Below are 18,770 nucleotides of genomic sequence, written 5' to 3' on the forward strand. Positions count from 1 at the left end.
CCTCACCTGCGCTCTGGAACACTGAGCAGAGGGCCCAGACCCCCCATAGCAAAGGGTGCAGAGGCACCCACATGCCCTGGGATGGTGGAGAAGGGGGATGGGCCCCAACCCCAGAGCAAGAGCCTTTTCCAGGCTCCCCACACGAGGGGCAGGCAGGAGGGAACAGCCTCGTGTTGGCCCTTGGATTTGGAACAGAACAATTTATTAAAAACACAACAACTTATTTCCTAAACCCACCCATAACCTGCAAACAAACGAACAGGACTGAGCCAACAGCAGGGACACAAACGCGGGGACGCAGCTGGAACCATGGGCAGAGGGGCACTGCGGGCCAGGGGGGGATGCTCGGGAGGCTGCAGGAAGAACGGGAGAGAGAGGAGCTGAAGGCGTTTGGAGTTTGAACGCTGGGAGGGGCGCCGGGCGGTGGATGCGGGAGGGCTGCCCGGGGCTCTGGCTGCTGCTGCTGCTCAGCGCTCGGGGGAAGCAGCTCTGGAGCCGGCCCGGGAACGGGGCTGGGGGTCCGTGCGGCCGCTGGCGCCGGGGTGCCAGGGCTTTGGGTGCCCGCCGGCGGGGAGGGCTGGGGGCTGACACTACGGGGCCCCGGGGACACGGCGGGGCTCTGCGCGGGGCTCTGCGCTGCCCGGGGAATCTCTGCTGCCTTCCCATGTCTCCGCTGGCGCTTCCTCCGTGTTCGGGAGCTGCGGGAATTTTCTGACTGGGAATCGCTGCTCGACTCGAGCACCTTCTTAACCGGCCCGGGAGAGATCGGCCTGGGGCTGGAGCACGCAGAGAGCTCCTGGGAGCACTCCGGGTCGGCACTGGGCACGGGGGGATCGGGCACGGTGACAGGCAGCTCGGCTAAAGGAGTAGAGAAGAAACAGAGTCACCTCCCTGTTTTCAGCTCCCGGACACCCCCAAGCCCCGGAGCACCCCCTGTGCCCCCCAGCTCAGTGCAGATCTGCTCTCCCAGGCCCGCAGCAGCCCTTTGCCAGTGGCTGTTCCATCAAAGTGCATCCAACCCAGAGGAAAAGAGCCGGCGCAGGCGCCGGGCTGGTCCCACGGCCGGTGCCCCGGGGCAGTGCCTGCTCTGTCCCCGGCAAACGGGGTCTGCAGAGCCACAGCTCCGCTCCCAGGATCGCGCCGTGGCACGGAGGATGAGGAGGAAGAGCTCAGCCCTGTTCAGAGCCGGCTGCCGGCTGCGAGGCTCCACCGCGGCTGGCTTGGGCAGGGGAAGCAGGGAGGAGTAACGGAGACGGGAGAAACGCGGCTCAGAACTGCTGCTCTGGGCTCCTGGGGCAGGGACATCCCTCCCGTGGGAGCTGCCTCGCACACACGAGCTGAGCTCCCCGGAGCCCAGGGCCGCTCCCAGCTCCTGCCCGAGGTGCTGCCCAGCTCGGATCGCTCTGCACAGTGAGGCCGGAGCCACGCCGGGCACGACCCGTTTGGTGACACCTGGGGACACGCCCGTTCCTCTGCCCTGTGCCCACCGCAGCCAGGAGCTGTGTCCCACCACCAGCTCCTCCAGCACCCACCGAGACCCAGAAGAGGGGCCAGTCCCCACTGTCCCCATCCCAAATCCTCACCGTCACAGCTCAGTTGCATTCCCAGGGCTGGAGCGGCCTCACTGGGCTCTGTGGGGCTGCTGGGAGCTGCAGCTTCCTCCGGTCCTACAGACTCCTCCAGTCCTATGGGCTCCTCCAGCCCAATGGAGTCCTCTGACCCTACGGACTCCTCTGGCCCTACGGACTCCTCTGGCCCTACAGACTCCTCCAGCCCTACGGACTCCTCCAGCCCTACGGACTCCTCCAGCCCTACGGACTCCTCCAGCCCTACGGACTCCTCCAGCCCTACGGACTCCTCCAGCCCTATGGACTCCTCCAGCCCGATGGACTCCTCCAGCCCGATGGACTCCTCCAGCCCGATGGACTCCTCCAGTGCCAGGACCTCCACCTCCTCTGTCTTCACAGTCATTTCATCAGGGCAGAGGCTGTGAGTAGAGTTTTGGGGTAAGAGAGTTAAATTTGGAAGATGGGATATTCCCAAGCTCTAAATCCCTTCCTGGAGAGCCTGAGATGCAAGGGGCCCACGGGGCAGGCCACCATCTCCAGGCACAGCCCTGGTCCCGCGTCCATCCAGACCATGGACAACCCAGTCTGGCCAGGATGAGGAGAGGCAGCAGGATGTGGGGAGGGCACAAGGACACTCACCTTTGTTCCAGGTGCCCAGACAGCTCCTGCAGAAGCAGACTTGGTGTCCTGGCCTGGAACTGCAGATCAGGCAGGGAGGCTACTCTGGGGCTGCGGGGAGACATCCCGGTGCGCTGCAGCTGCAGGGCCTGCGATGAGGCAGTGGTTAAAACACAATGGGGCAGCACGGGCCCATCTCTGGGGCTGGAGAAGGGCAGCTCCTCAGCCTTCTCCAGGCTCCAGGGCCCCCGGGAGCCCCGGCTGACTGCAGGGGACAGGACCTGTGCTCAGGGACCTGGTGCCATGGGCTAAAGCCCCGCGGGCCCCTGGGCTTAGCAGCTTTAGCAGCAGAGTGGGCACACGCTGCTGCAGCTCCATCGGCTGCTCCTGCCCCGGGCTGGGAGATTCCCGCAGGATACGGGAGGCACCCACCACGCACCCTCCTGCCCCCCACCCAGCAGCTCCCGAGCCCCTCCCGGTGCTCACCGGCAGCAGGATGTGCCGGGCCTGGCTGGCGAACCGCAGCGTGCTGCAGGTGTCGGGGCCGGCGGGCGCCGCGGGGCTCACGGCCGCGATCACGGTGCTGCGGCAGCTGCCGCCCAGCGAGTCCTTCAGCAGGCGGGTCAGTTTGCTGTCCCGGAACGGCACGTGGCTCTGCCCGCCCTGTGCCGGGACACCGAGGCTCCGCTCAGCTCCGGGCCCCGGGGAGACCCTCCCGGACCCGTCCCGGAGAGCCAGAGCCCGGCGGGGCCCGGCCGGGAGCAGCCTCACCTTGGCTCCAGCCAGCGCACGGATGACGGTTTTGAGGGCCAGCAGAGAGCGGTTGATGCTGGTGCCCTCCCACAGCCCCTCTCCTCGGCCCGCAGGGCCCCAGACTCGCTCCGAGCCTGCCAGGTCGATGAAGCTCAGCTTGGCCAGGCGCAGATCCCCGGCGGGGCCGCCAGCAGGGTCCCACTGCTTCACCTGGATCTGCGGGGACAGAGGGGGCTGAGGCTGTGGCTCCACACAGCTGCTGGAGCAGGGACAGGGCTGTCCCCCAGCAGGGACAGGGCTCTGTGTTTCCAGGGGAAGGGACAGTGATTCCTGTGGGGAGATGAGGCAGGAGCAGGAGAGGAACCTGGCATGTCGTGAGGACGAGCCAAACACCTGGTGATGACACGAGGAGCAGAGCCAGGGAAGGGATCTGGCAGGAAGGGACAGCTATGGGAACAATCAGCATCTCCCACGCTCGATGATAGAGAGGGGTGAGGCTGGTCAGGTCCAGAGGGACTGGAAAAGCATCCAGACACCTGAGCTCCTCCCCTGCAAGCAGCCAGGGCCGAGGCACCAGGCTTGGGCTGAAGTGACAGCCTGAGCCTCCGTCTGCCCTGGCAGCCGTGACAGCCCTGCGAATTCGGGCAAGGGCCTGGCTGGAATTGAAATCCACTGGCAGCTTTGCACCGAGAAACCAGAGAGCACACGGACAGAGCCCCTGGGGAGCGAAATTCCCAGCTCAGTGCTCAGGGGGACAGCCCTGGGATGCTGGTCCTGGCAGTTTCGCAGCCCCGTTTCCAGCAGCAATGGCAGCGATCCCAGAGGCAGCAGCCCTCACCTGGAAGATGGCGTGGGAGCAGGACGAGGTGGCGTCGGCCTTGGTGTGACGCTGGGCCCGGTTTTTGTTGCCCTTGGCCAACATGTCCAGGAGCTGCTCTGGTGACGTGGGCTGGGGGAGAACGGGCAGGGGCCGGATCAGCCGCTGGACACAGCAGCCGGACACCCCGAGGCCGAGCAGCCCCGGGCACTGGGGCCGAGGCACCTGGCAGCTCTGCAGGCCCGTGGCAGCTCAAGGCCACGTCTGTGCCAGCCAGGAGCCAGGAGGCACCTCCATACCCCCCTGTCCCCAGGACTCCCAGCTCTTCTCAGCACCGGTGCAGATGAGTCTGTCCCAGCCTTTGTGCCCTTTTTGTGCCCACACCTGGTGGAAGGAGAGACCCTGTGTCACGGCTCCTTTCCCGGGCTGCTCCCAGACGTTCAGCGGGCCCCGGGGCTCCAGCAGGTCATACACATGCTCTTTGTACACCTGGAGCAGGAAATCGAGGTCAGGCTGAGGTTTGGTTCTCTGACAGAGAGCTGGGAGAAGAGCTGGGTACCCCTGCAGGATCTGGCACAACTGGGGGTCCCCCCTGACCCCACCTCCAGACCCCATTCCCCTGGGAGCAGCTGATGGGGCTCGGAAGACAGGGACAGCTCCCAGAGTTTTGGTGAGCAGTTCCCCCAACCCCGCTCCTCTCCAGCCTTTCCAGCCAGGAAGCCCTCAGTGCTTGGTGGAGCATGGCAAGGAAGAGAAAAGCCCCGCGCTCCGGCTGGCAGAAACCAGCAGCACCAGTTCACTCCACTGGGGATCCTGCTTCCAGTCAGGCTGCCCTGCGGACCCCGCGCACAGATGGGGACACTGCAGGTACCCTGAGTGTGGCACTACAGGCTCTGGATCAACCCCAAATCTCTTCCCTGGGGACCCTGAGGCAGGAGGGGACACGCTGGGCCACAGCAAACCTGCTGGTAGGAGACGAGGACCTCCCAGCTCTTGTCCTTCATGGCCTCGAGCCTTTTGTACAGCTCCACCGTGGCCAGGTGCACGATGCCGGGGCTGGTCTTGGAGCCCACCATGGTGTAGGTCTTCCCGACTCCTGAAGCACCGTAGGCAAACACTGGAAGGAGAAGGGGTGGGTGGTGAAATGATCTATAATTCCTCACCTGGTGCAGCAGAAAGTTGGGTCCTGGCTGGAGAGGAGAGCAGAGCAGAGCAGAGGAGCTTCCCACACAGACAAGACACGAGGTAAAACTCATAACCTTCCCCACTGCTCCTCAGGGCAATTTTCCTCCCTGCTTTCAGCCTCTCTAGTGCAGGGACAGAACGAGTCCCCAGATGAGCACTGCTCCCATGCTCACATCACCTCTGACCCTGCCCTGGGACAAGCTGACAGCCTTGTTTCCCCCAGCTCTCCCCACGAGGCATTTCTGCTTCCAGACCTTGTCATTCCTCTATTTTACCCCATCTTCCAACACCTCCTTTGAAGCCTCCACATCAGGGTGGGACACACTGATCTGGAGCCTCAGCCCTTCTCCCATAGGCAGCACTCAGTGCTGGGGCCTGGGGACAGGGGCAGCCCTTCAGTGGCTCTCAGGAACCACCGAGAGCTGGAACAGCATCCCCTGGTCCAAGCACCTGGCACAGGATGAGCCTGGAGAGCCCTGGGCTCCTCCCGCGCTGTGCCCGTGACATCCAACGGCTGCCAACAGCTGGGAACGGCTCCAGGGGCTGCAGCAGCAGCGAGGGGCTGTGGGAGCTGGCCAGGCCCGGTCACACCCGGCTCTACGGAGCCATTCAGGGTGGAAAGGGATGGCAAAGCCAAGGGGCTCTTTCCCCATGCATCCACCACATTTCTTCCCATCCTTCCTGACCCAGGACAGACAAAAGAGAGTGATCCTTGTCCCTCGAAATGCCTGGACAGCTCCTGCCCAGCCTCACCTCTACCCCAACCCCACATCCACCCTCTCCACCCCATCTCCCAGCTTCAGGCTGTGTGGTTTTGGGTTGCTGTTATGTCACCCCATTCCCAAAGATGCATGGGAGCTTCCAAATTAAATCCAGGGCTCTGCTGAGCCCACTCAGCCTGGGAATGGATGGGGCAGGAGCTCCTGCAGGGATCACAGGTGTGTGCCAGGACTTACCGGAGCAGTTGTAGCCAGCGAGGAGGGTGTCCAGCAGAGGGAGCGTGGTGTGCTGGAACACCTCCTCCTGCGTGGCCCCCTCGTCAAAAACGTGGTCGAACACAAATTGGAGGTTCCTGCGGCGGCGGCCGGGGCTGCGGGCGGTGCCGCCGGCGCTGCCGGGCTCCTCGGGCTGAGCAGCACCACGTTCTGGTTCAGGACGTGCAGGACGGGGCGTGCAGCTCGCTCCCGGGGGCTGGGGGGCCGCACACGCAGCACCACAGCCACGGAGCCCTCCTGGGGCAGCGGGGTCTGCGCCCCAACAGGGACCTGGGGCTGGAGCATGGGGCTGCTGGGGGTCACGGCTCCTGATCCAAGGATTTGGGTCCTCATGCGGTCTGGGGGGAAATAGGTTCAGCTGGAGGGTGCAGTGGGGGAGAGAGATCCCCAGGTTGAGTGACATCTCAGAGCCCCCCCCCCCCATTCCCCTGGGGTCTGCGCCCACTCCCCTCCCTGTGCCAACCCCGCCCGGTGCCCCTTTGGAGCCCCCCATGAGCCTGAACCTCCTTCAGGCTCCCACAGCCTCTCCCAAAACCTTGCCCCCCCTTCGGGTGACCTTGGATACCCAACGGCCCTACAAACCCCTTCATGCTCCCCTGGGTCCCCACAATCTCCCCACAGACCCTAAGTCCCTTTGGGACACAGCCCCCTCCCACAGCCTCCCCAAGGATCCCCAACATCCTCCTTCGAGCCCACTCAGCCTCCCCCCCTTTTGGCCCCCAGAGCCCCTCTCACAACCCCATCACCCCTTTGGTCCACTCAGAGCCCCCTCCCACAGCCCGGCTTCCCTTCCCTCCAGACCCCCGTGTCCCCATTCCGCCCCCCGGCCCCTCCCCAGCCCAGCCCAGCAGAACTGACCCAGCGACCGCGTCCCCAGCGGGGACGGCACCACCCACGCGTGGGCTCGGCAGTGCCAGGAGACGTGTGCAGTGTGCCACGTTCACCGAGAAGGGGCTTTGCAATCGCCTCCGTGCGGAGAGCAGCGACCGGAGCGCAGCTGAGCGATGCCATCGCGGCCGGAGCTGCCGGGAGCGGCGGCCGCGGGACAGCCCGGCCGTTGTCACTCGCGCTCAGGAATCCGCCGGTGCCCGGCAGCCCCGGAACGCTGTCGCTCGTGCCGCTGGCGGCCGTGGAACTGTGCCGGGACCAACGGCACCCCCGACGATTCATTCTCGTGGAACCACAGGGGTCACCGAAGGGTTTGGGTTGGACGGGACCCGAAAAGATGATCTCGTTACAGCTCCCCAGAGTGGAGGGGCAGCCCTCCCTCTCTCACCCCTCTGGCCACTCCTCTTTTGCTGCAGTTTGGCGTTTGGTGTTGACTGTTGGCTCAGGTGCAGCTTTTCCTCCACTGGAACCCCCAAGTCCTTCTCCACAGGGCTGCTCCCAGCTCTTCTCGCACTCTGTGCTGGTGCCTGGGATTGTCCCTGTGCAGGTGCAGCCCCTTGCACTTGGCTTTATTGAACTTCATCGTGTTCTCTTGGTCCCACTTCTCAAGCTTGTCCAGGTCCCCCCGGATGCCACCTGCACCACTCAGCTTCATGTCACCTTTGTGAACGTGCTGAGGGTGGGCTTGACTCACTGTCCGTGTCAGTGAGGAAGGGATTGCAGAGCCCTGGTGCCACCGGAGAACCCTGAGGGTCCCCTGGTCACCGGCCTCCCCCAGGACATGGGGCCACTGCCCACAACCCTCTGGCTGCATCCAGCCAGCCAATTCCTCACCCACTCACAGCCCACCCTTCACACCCGTGTCCCTCCAGTTCAGGGATGAGGATGTCCTGTGGGACCGTGTCTTGTGTGCTGGATTTTTAAAGGGGATGAAGGAAGCTCCAGCCTGTGGGTGCAGCTGTGGATTGGGGTGTTGGGGCATGTTGCTCTGTCGCAGTTCGTGGTGTGTAATGAGGGTCCCTCGTGTTGAGGTGCGCATTTAGTGCAGAGAGCTCAGGAGGCAGCTGCCCTGGGAGCTCCAGGGTGAGTTCTGCAGGGGAAATGGCCAGAGCCCCCGGCAATGGGCCAGGGCCTGGCAATGACCCAAAGGGCTCAGGGCCCTGCGGCACCAGGCAGGTGACTGGACACTCGGACACAGCAGGAAGACCCCACTGCCAGGTGCACAGACTGGGAGGGGATGGAAGCCTGGGGGGTCCTTTGTTGGGGTCCCTCCCCAGAGGCTCTGTCTCAAGCTGTTATTGAGCTGCTGCACCACAATGAAATTCCATAAAGAAACCAGAGCCTGGGACTGCACTCTTGGAGCTCTGGGGCTGAGCTGGAGAGGAAACCAGGAGAAACTGTGGGATGGGGTGTGGGGGAGCCAACAGGGCCCCTTGGGACACTAGAGCCACTGAGGGCCTTGGCCCCACCAGTGCCAGTCTGGGGTGGGAGTGTAGCTGCCAGGGCAGCTCCAGGATGGATGACAGGGAAGTTCCCTGAACAGTTTCTGACCCAGATGGGACCTCAGGTCACCTTCCTTCTGCAAACATCCAACTGCCAGCACCAGGTGACTGACCAGTATGTCAATAGGTAGAGAATGATCAACCCACTTTTTGTGATTTTATATTGATAATCCTTTGTGATTTTATATCGGAAATAATTTCTGGCCTATGGCAACTCTGTTGACCTTAATTCTGTTCTGTTTGGTAACTGCAATAATGTTGTGTGTCAGGGCAGTGTTAAAACCCTTGAAACTTTTCCCTTTGAGTGTATTAGCAGGAATGCCCCACTAAAAGCAAGGGAGGAATTCCTGTTGAGGAATCTCTGGAGCTGCTGCTGCAAAGGGGCTTCAGCGCCAGCCTGGAGGGGCAGGAGTGTTACTGGCACGGGAGCTCTGGGATGGATGGCTGGGAAGTTTCCTGAACAATTTCTAAGCCATATGGGACCCCAGCCCAACTTCCTTCTCCAAACATCCAACTCCCAGCACTGCGTGAGTTCACCTGGAATCTTTGCAGCAGGGAGGAAACAAAGGGAGAGTGTTAAAATTCCCTGAGCAGATTCCACATAAATTCTAAGAGCGGGTTTGAGTCTCTCCGTTGGTGCAGTCACTGCAGTGGGGCGGTACAGGGCTGGGCTGCGCCTGCTGCGGCTGCAGGGGAGCAGGATCCGAGCTGGGCTCCGGGGGAAAGAGCGAGCCCAGAGTCCTTTCAGCGTTTTAAAGGATGAAGTGGGAAACTGTTGACGATCCTGTCCTGTAGCATGTGCTGGACACTGCGTTTAGTGCGCGGTGGTTGCTCTGAGGCCCCTCCATCGCGGTCTCCTGCGCAGCTCCCAGGCCGCCCGCGGTGGCCGCTGGGGCACAAACCCCGTGGAACGAGCCGGTCCCTGGGAACGCTGGTGCTGCTCACGGAGCCTCCTCGGGAATGGGGATCCAGGGCGGTCCGCGGGGAGAGGCTCCTCGGCTCCAAACCGCTCCTGTAACTATTTACGCCACAGCGGTAACACTGTCCCCTCTTGCCCGCTCAGCCCCTCACGATCTGATGCCCCCTTAAGCCACGGCCTCCTCACTGTCCCTGCACCTTCTTTGGGGCCCCAAAACCCCTCGCACAGGGCCCTGCACCCACTCCGTGCCGTGCCCCGTTCCCGGCCCCGTTCCCGGCCCCGTTCCCGCCTCGCTCCGCTCCAGGCGGGTTCCCGCCGCCGCGCCGCCTTTAAATTGCCCGCGAGGCCCCGCCCTGCCCCCTGATTGGCCCCGCGCCGCCTCCGACTCCCATTGGCTGCGTTTCGCGTGGTGCCTCATGGGGGTTGTAGTCCGGAGCCCCGCGCGATGCACCATGGGAGCTGCAGTCTCGCCGCCACCCGCGCCCCCTGCCGGCGGCTCCCGTGGCAGCAGCAGCAGCTCCGAGCCCCGGCGGCGAGGGGGCTTGGAAGGTCCTGGGGGTCCCGGAGGGTCCGGGAGGGTCCCCGGGCGGGGCTTCGGTTCTCGGGGACCTTCTGCTCGGGGCTGCGATTCAGCCCGGCCTCGCCGCCGCCTCCAGCTGGGAGCGATGCTGGGGAGCAGCGCCGGGATCCGCCGAGGCTTGGGACACACACACAGAGCTGGGGCAGGGAGCGCATACCTGGAACACACACACACACCTGGAACACACTCACACACCTGGAACACACTCACCTGGGGGCACACACACCCCTGTGACACAGACACATACGTGGGACACAGACACACTCACCTGGAACACACACCTGGAACACACACACACCTGAGGGACACACAGCCCTGGGACACAGACACATCCCTGGGGGCCCACACAAACACCTGGGGGCCCACACAAACACCTGGGGGCACACTCCCCCGGGGGGGGACACGCTTGGGACACTCACACATTCCCCTCTGAGGGGACGCACGCAACCCCCTGGGACACACACACACACGCGCGCGCACACACCTGGGGACATGGACACACATTCTTGGGGACACACATACCACACACACACACAGCCAGGAGGACACCCAGCCCGGTCCTGTCCCCAAGGCCACTCCGTGTCCCCAGGGCTCTCACTCTCTGATCCCACCACAGCCACTCCGGAGGCGGCCGCTGGCCCCGGGCACCCGCTGTCACCTCTAATTGGGCCACGTCCTGCCCGTGCCGAGGCAGCGGTGACGGCCGTGTGTGCCCGAGGGTCCCGGTGGCTCTGTGTGGCCTGACCGTGCCCCTCCCCTCACAGTGGCAATGCTGTGTTACTCAGGGGACACCCCCACATGGGGCCACCCCGGCTCTGGGGACAGGGCCATGGTAGTGGTGGCACCCCAAGCGGCCCCACTGACAGGGACGGGGGGATGGGCTGATTCGATAAACCAAGCGGCGTCGGGGTGGGGGGGTGGCGGCGGCAGGAAGACCCCGTCCCCAGGGTGGGGGACGTCGGGGACACAGACAGCAGACGGGGAGAGATCACAGCTCTGCTTTACCATGTTGTCACCCCGGCGGGGGAGGGGGCGGCAGGACGGCGACTCCCCCGCCCCAGCACAGCCCCCCCGCCCGGGGCCGTGCGGACACCGCGCGTCTGTACAGCCGGACCCCCCCGAGACCCCCGGCACCGCCCCGGGGCGGGCAGAGAGCAGGGGCGGGACAAGGGGGGGCACAGCCGGGGATGGGGGTGCCGTGAGGCAGCGCGGGGAGCACCCCCAGCCTCTTGCCACCCCCCCAAGCCTCTGCAGCCCCAAGCCCTCAGCTGGCAGCCTTGGTGTGAGCTACCGGGAAAAGGGGGGGTCTGGGCACCGAAGGGAGCCGGGAGCGCGGGGAGGGGGGATGCCGTGGGGCTGGGCAGGAGCGAGGGGAGCTGGGGGCAGCAGGGAACCGAACCACGGCACAGGGACGCCGTGGGGCTGGGGGGTCACTGCGGGGGATGCCGGGGGCGATGCCGCGGGGCTGGGCGGCTGCGGGGGGTGCCGGGGGCGGTGCCGCGGGTCCAGGCTCAGTCCGAGTAGATGATGAAGCCGGAGAAGGTGCTGTACTTGTTGTTGTTGCCGCCGTGGGCTTTGCCGCCGTCCAGCTTGATGAAGACCTCGTCCCCCGCGTCCAGGTGCAGGATGACGCTGTTGCTGGCGTAGTCGTAGTTCTGGTCGGCGTCCTGAGCGATGGCGCTGGCCCGGACCTGCCCAGGGGACACCGCGAGATCGGCTCAGGACACGCCTCGGCCCGTGGATCCCACGGGACACGCCGGGTCCCGCCTCACCCACATCAGATCCACCCGCCCCGGGGTAGCGTGGGGTGCCCTGGATCCCCACCCGTGGGTGACCGGGTCCCGGGTGGAGGCGGCTCCTCCGAGCATCACCCAGAGCCTCTCCCTGACCCGCTGGCACAGACACGGGACCGCGGCTCTGGGTTTGGATGGAGGACCATGGAACAGACATGGGACTGACGCTCTGGGTTCAGGTGCAGGACTACAGCCCAGACACAGGACCCCACCTCTGCATTCTGATACCGTCACAGCTCTGACGCAGAGCCCCAAATCCAGGTTTGGATACAGGACCGTGGATCAGACATGGGACCACGGCTCCAACAAGGGACCACAGCTCCACATTCAGACATGGGACTGCGGCTCTCGCACAGGACCCTGACTCCGGATTTGGGTGCAGGACCCCACCTCAGATACAGGACCCCAGCTCCAGAGTCTGATGTGGGACCACAGCTCCATCACGGGACCCCAGATCCAGGTTTGGATGCAGGACTCCAGCTCAGACACAGGACCCTGTCTCTGGCTTCAGATACGGGACCATGCCTGGGGCACAGGACCCCATCTCCCAGCCCAGTCCCAAACCAAACCACTGAACGCAGCGCATCCCCAAGCACTTCCCAGGAGCTGCACAGGGACCGTGAGCGTGTGGCGAGGGCTAAACTCAAATTCCCCTTCACAGGGACTCGCACGCCCATGAAAGTTTCCTGGGTGCCGGCACAGCCAGAGGAGCCGTCACCGCCTGGAGAAGCGGCCCCGTGGCTGGAGCCCGCTGCCGCTGCAGAATTCTTTGGGTAATCAAATCTCCGCCGGCGCCTCGCGGGGAGATCGCGGCGCTGGGTGACAGTGACAAGGCGGCTGGTGAAATCCCAAGTGAAATGCAGAAGCGCTGCGCCGGGAGAAGGTGCCGCTAATTACAATCGACGAGAATCGGCTCTTAATTGGCTCACGCGGGGCGGGCAGGCACCGGCGAGCCGCTGCCGTGTCCCGGAGCGGCGGGGGAAGGACGGCTGGCCCCGCGCAGTCCTGTCCTTTGTCCCCAGGACAGGGGTCCCAGGGGACCACTGCTCTCTGGGGTGCAGCTGCGCGTCCCCGAGCCCACCGGCAGCCTGCGGTGCTGGGGTCAGCTGCTGTTAACTCTGGAACCTACTGACAGCCAGGCTGGTGATCCCATAGGACTTGCTCGCACCCACGCAGCCGCGTCCCTCGTGCCACCAGCAGCACTGTCACCCTGCTAAAAGTCCCTCTGTGTCTACCCTGCCACCGCGAGAGTCCCCATTCCCGGTGGGGGACCCTGAATCCCCGTCAGTCACAGTGCCCCAATCTCCAGGGGACGCTGCCTCTCCCGGGGTTTTGCTGAGGAAGAGGAGCGGGGGAAGAAGCCGTGAGGAAGGAGAACCAGGAAAAGCCATTTGGCGCCCGGCTCCCACCATTGTTCCCCCCGCCACAGCTGGAGCTGCCCGGTGCCATCCGTCTTCCCTCGTTAGGGAGCCGCCTCGTAACCGCGCGCCCGCCAGCCCTCGCTAACCAGGGAAGATAAATGGCAGCGCTGGGCCCGGGCTGAGCCGCTCCCGGCACCGCAGCGGCACAGGAGGGGGGGCTGCCACCACGGCCCCCCGCGATGGCCTCACCCCCTTGTCCGGTTCTGTGCCTCAGTTTCCCTATGGCACAGCCGGGAGGTGGGAGCCATGGGGGTGGCCTGGCCCCAGCCTGGACTCCGCTGCAGCCGCTGTCCCTGCCCTCAGTGACAATGCTGGGGGTGTCCCCGGTGCTGGGGACACTCTGAAGTGGTCCCCAACGGGGCTGCACCCAAGAGCTTTCAGGCGGACAGGGGACAGCAGGCGCTGCCATGTGCAGTGACACTCGGGGCCTCTGGGACACCATGTGCCCCACTCCCACCATGGCCCAGCACCCCCAAGGCGTGGCGGCAGCTGCCTCTCAGGACCCGCAAATGCAGTGGCAGCTGCTCCTCAGGATCCTCGGGCACAGCTCAGGGCGCCCTCCCAGCACCCCTGAGTGCCCCCCCTCAGATCCCCCTGGGCGCAGCCGCAGGTGCCCCCCAGGGCCCTTGGGTGCATCAGCAGATGCCCCCCCGACCCCCAAACAGGGCAGTGAGTGCCCCCAGGACCCCCCAGCAGGTTCTTGTGTACCCTTGGGGACCGTCCCCAACAGGGACCCCTGGGGCTGAGACCCTCCGTGAGCCATGGATGGCCCTCCTACACCACCGGGACCCCAAAACCACCCGGTACCAGCCCTGTCCGTCCGTCCGTCCGTCCGTCCATCCATCCATCCATCCATCCATCAATCAATCAATCAATCAATCAGTCAATCCGTTCCTCCGTCCGTCCACCTCCCCCTCCCGCTGCCCTCGTCTCAGCTACGGGCTAATAAAAATAATAATTAATGCTAATTAACCACCAGTAGCAGCTCCCCTGGCTCTCATTAACTCCAGCCCCGACCCAACGGTGATGGGCTGCCCCCGAACCGGCAGCACCCAGGGGACTTTTGGGGGTCGGGGGGGCCCCCCAAGTTCTGACTCGCTGTGAAGATGCCAGGATCAACCTTTATCCACCGGGAACCCCACACCATGCCAGGGACGGAGGGTTTTGGGCTGCAACCCCCTAAATAACCCCATTTTAAAAATTATTTGGAGCACTGGGGGGGATCTTCTTTACAGATATCGATGCGGCGATGCCTTGTTAGTAATTAACAAGCAGTTAATTAAGCTGCATCACCCGCCCGAGCGCAGCTCCTCTTGACAAGGGGCTCCACATCTTCTGGAAATTAATCCAGGAATGTCGATGCCCCGCAGAGCTGGGGGGTAGGAAGGTTTGGGGTGGTCCCCAAAAATACTTTGTGGGAGGCAAAAGGGCTGAGGTGAGTTTTTGGGGTGCTCAGTCCGGAGTTACACGGATGCTGCTTGGCAGAAAGAGCCAGAAGTACCAAACGGCGCTGGGACCCCCCAGAATTTAGGGCTAGAGGGCGGGGGAGGACAAAAAAAATCCCAATAAAAGGAAATTTGAAGTGTTTGGATGGAGAAAAGCTGCCGAGCGGCTCCTGCTGTGCTCCCGCTCAGAAGGGCTCAGAACCGGGGGGTGAAGCGCGGTGGCCGTGACAAGGCTCCCGCTCCCTCCCTCACACCCCGGCTGTTTCTGGGGTGGTAACTCAGTTTTCGGTTAATTCGGGGTCCTGCATCCTCAGGACAAGGATGCAGCGCGGGGCGAGATGCCGGAGGAAGCGATGGGAAGCGGGAGAGGGGTGGATGGATCCCGGCGGGAATGCCGGCTGCGGTGACATCCAGGGGAATTGAGCTCGGGTGACATGCCGGGGGTCACAGCCACATCTTGTCCTTCGAGTCATGGCCGGGAGGGGGATATGGCGTGGAAAAGGGGCACCCGAAAAGCGCGGGGGCGGCGAGGCTGAGTCCTGGCATTGGGGGTTCCAGCGGGATGGGCTCGGGGGGATGCGGGAGCGGGGAGGGAGAAGGATGGAGCCACCCTCGGGGTGTGAGTCCCCCGCGGTGTCCCCACGCAGCCCGGCCGGGGATGGCGACGTCCTTCCCGACACAGCAGCAGCAGCAGAGCCGGCTCCGGGCTGGGGGTGCAGCCCCCCAAAAGCGGGGCAGACGCTGCCCCACTCGAGGCCAGTGCGGACACTGTCCCTGCGGAGGAGCCCTGTCCCCAACAGGGACCCCAGCGGGGACAGTGGCATGGGGTGGGGGGGTGGACAGGGCACCCGAGGGGCGCGGGGGGGGGGGTGCCCCAAGGCACCACGAGACACCCCAAGGCACACCTCCGGGACCAGGGAAAGAGCTGAGGGAACCCCTGGAGACACGTCAGGTCGGATGGTGGCTGTCCCCAGCACTGGGAGAGGGACAGGGCACACAGGGGAGAGCCTGGGAATGGGAGGAGGAGGAGGATGGGGCACCCCAGGGGTGCACCCGGAGCCCTTCATTGTCCCTGGGAGAAGGACAGGGCACCCCAGGGGTGCCCCTTCAGGGAGGGGAGCAGGACGGAGCATCCCGGGGCCGCATCCAGAGCCCGTCATTGCCACTGGGAGAAGGATGGACCATCCTGGGGGAGCATCTCCGGCACTGAGAGAAGGATGGGGCACGCTGAGAATGCAGCTCCGGAGCCGGGAGCAGGACAGAGCACCTCGGGGGTGCACCCAGAGTCCATCATATCACTGGGAGAAGGACAGGGCACCCTGTGGTTACACCTCCGTGCCCAAGAGAAGGATGTGGCACCCTGGAAACGCACCCAAATCCCATCATTGTCACCGAGAGAGGGACAGAGCATCGCAGGGGTACATCCCTGGGGATAGAAGAAGGACAGGGCATTCTGGGGGTGCACCCAGAGCCCATCTTCACCACTGGGAGAAGGATGAAGCACCCCAGGGGTGCATGTCCGTGTCTGGGAGAAGGATGTGGCACGCCAGGGATGCACCCAGAGCCCATCATTGCCACTGGGAGAAGGATGTGACACCCTGGGGATGCATCTCTGGGGCTGGGAAAAGGATGGGGCCCCTGGGGAAGCACCCAGAGCCCATCATCAGCACTGGGAGAAGGATGTGGCACGCTGGGGGTGCATCCCTGGGGCCGGGAGGAGGACAGGGCCCCCGGGGAAGCACCCACAGTCCGTCATCAGCACAGAGAGGATGTGGTACCCTGGAGGTGCATTCTTGGGGCCAGGAGAAGGATGGAACACCCAGAGGGTGCATCGCCGAGGCCAGGAAAAGGACGGGGCACCCCGAGGAAGCACCCAGAGCCCTTCTCCCGTGCTTGGGGGCAGCAGAGCTCCTGTTCCCGCAGAGGGATCCGGGATGGGCAGCCCTTACCTGCCCGTTCTTGCAGAGGTCGGCCCACATGCTGGTGCCGTCGCCGCCGCGCATGAGGACGTGGTAGGTGAAGAAGTAGGTGCCGGGGATGGCGCAGGTGAACTTGCCCGAGGCGGCGTCGTAGCTGTTGCCCAGGTTGGTGACCACGTCGTCGAACTTGAGGACCTCGTAGCCCTCGTGGGGGTTCTTGAGGCCGGCGTAGAAGGCGACCCGCGGCACCGTGCTGTAGGTGGCTGCGCTCACCGCGCCCGTAGCCCCCGGTCCCGGTAATCCCGGGGTCCCGGTCTTCCTGCTTCACCCGCGCCCCCACCGGCCCCGGAGGTCCCGGTTCTCCGGGCGGTCCCGGTGGTCCCGGTTTCCCCGGTCTCCCCGGTTTGCCTTGGGGACCTTGCACCAGGGTGGACGGCGGCGGGAGGGGCCGCGTTCGGCCGGTTGCGGGGGGGCGGCGGGGCCGTAGGGCTCGCAGGACCATCCGGCAGGTGCCCAGCATCTCGTACCGGCCGTCGGTACCGGCGGAGCTCACCAGCACCGGGATGAGCACCACCAGCACCAGCACCATCACCACCCCCGCCGCGGCCGCCAGCAAAGTTTTCCGGCCCAGGCTGAGCCGCCGCCCGGCCGGGGCGCGCTGGCGCCCGGGGGAGGGAATGGTGCCGGCGGGGGGGAGCAGGGCGGCGGCGGCGGCGGCGGCGGGGGGGCTCGGGCTGGCGGCGGCGGCGGCTCCGCTGCGCTCCGCTGGCTCCGGTGCGCCCCGCGCCGCACGGGCCACGCCCACCCCGCCGGGACACGCCCACCTCGCAGCAGGACACGCCCCTCGCCACGCCCACCCCACCCCGGACACGCCCCCGCCGCATTAACCACGCCCGTGGGAACGCCCCCGCCCCGCCCACCCGCGACCCCCGCTCTCCGGGGGAGGGAAACTGAGGCAGGGAGGTGGGATCGGCCCCGGCTGCCCCACTGACCGCCCCATCCAAGCGCTCGGGACCCCTCGGTGGCCCCCGCCCCGCGTGGTCACCCGAGCCACGCCCTGTCCCCACGCCATGCCACCCTCGACCCCGAGAACTCCGAGCGTCCCCGTGGAGCTGGGGACACCCCTGGGGGATGGTCCCCAGGGCCTGCCCCTTCTCCCTGCCTCAGCTTCCCCTCCCCACGAGGGACCACAGTTTGGGACAGCCCAGGTGACACCCACGTGGCCAAGAACCCATCGCGGTCAAGCACCCATCGCGGTCAACCGTGGGTCCGCGGGAGGGGATGTCACCGCTGGTGGCAGAGGCCACAGTGACAACGGGGCACCCGCAGGTGCCACCGCGGGCATGGCCGGGCCACGCCAAAGAGCCGTCCCCGGGGGCTGAGCACCGGCGGGCTCATGACATGGGGACACGCGGCTGCGCCCGCTCCGTCGCCTGCCATCTCCATCAGCTTCGGCGGGGACAGCAGGACGCGATGGCAAGTGACAGGCGCCGCCAGCGCCGGGGGTGAGCGAAGGACGCGGGGACGGGGGAGGGGGGACACGGACACACAGGCGTAGAGCAGCCCGGGGCCGCTCCCAGTGCCGCCCGCCACAGCGGTTCGGTGGCCCCGGGTGACAACACCGAGGTGGCATCAACCTCGGGGGCACCTGTGAGGTCCGTAGGGTCACGATCCCCCCTGTCCCCAAAAGAACACCCTGGGAGTGCATCCCCTCATGCCCTTCCCGCCTGTGCAATGACCCCAAACCCCAGGGGACACGCAGGGGACAAGCCCCACCCCCGCCCCAAAAGAGGGGGGACCAAGGGGACGCTTGACAGCCATCGATCGCCCCCGCATGTCCCCCGGCTCCCGCAGAGGCTTTAATCAGCGAGCAGAAATCAATTAGCTGCCTTTAAGGAGGCAATTATTCCTGGGGGCTTAACGAGGCTGGGGAGGGGGAGAGTATTTTGGGATGGGGATGTTGCCAGCACCGTATGCCCCCCTCAAAGTTGTCACCGTTATGTCACCAGCTGCTTCCCTGGTTCTTTTCTCCATCACTTTTGTCGTCCCCCCCCCCCCCCCCTTCCTCATTATCTTTCTGTTTTAACAAGTGCCTAAAAATACGCCTTACGAGGTCACGGGCTGCGTGAGTCACCACCAGCACGGGGACGGGGTAGCCCGGGTGGGCAGGGGGCTCTGTGTGGGGATGGGGGTGGCCCTGGCGGGGACACAGAGGGAGGACAGGCCACCCTGGTTGCATCAGGGCACTCGTCTCACCTGGAGGGTCAGGGGACATCCCTGGTCCTGGCTACTGCATCCTTGCGGTGGGGACATGGCCCCAGGTCACCTTGTTGCCACAGGACATTGTGTCCCTATGGCATGGCCACC

General features: G+C 65.2%; 2 protein-coding genes across 2 annotated transcripts; both read right to left on the reverse strand.

Moving 5' to 3' along the window:
• Positions 1-123: 123 nt before the first annotated feature.
• On the reverse strand, positions 124-6,330 carry KIF18B (kinesin family member 18B). Its single transcript, XM_039565860.1, is given in 10 exon segments — positions 124-858; positions 1,584-1,987; positions 2,208-2,335; positions 2,673-2,849; positions 2,958-3,155; positions 3,778-3,888; positions 4,141-4,245; positions 4,719-4,873; positions 5,898-6,074; positions 6,077-6,330. Coding segments are annotated over 10 exon segments (2,286 nt in total). The 5' UTR covers positions 6,270-6,330; the 3' UTR covers positions 124-220.
• Positions 6,331-11,248: 4,918 nt separating this feature from the next.
• Positions 11,249-17,091, reverse strand: C1QL1 (complement C1q like 1). The gene is given in 3 exon segments (XM_039565889.1): positions 11,249-11,516; positions 16,434-16,716; positions 16,718-17,091. Coding segments are annotated over 3 exon segments (738 nt in total). The 5' UTR covers positions 16,993-17,091; the 3' UTR covers positions 11,249-11,336.
• Between the last annotated feature and the right edge of the window lie 1,679 nt (positions 17,092-18,770).

The sequence above is a fragment of the Corvus cornix genome, chromosome 27, assembly GCF_000738735.6.
Source record: "Corvus cornix cornix isolate S_Up_H32 chromosome 27, ASM73873v5, whole genome shotgun sequence".
NCBI classification, from domain to species: domain Eukaryota; kingdom Metazoa; phylum Chordata; class Aves; order Passeriformes; family Corvidae; genus Corvus; species Corvus cornix.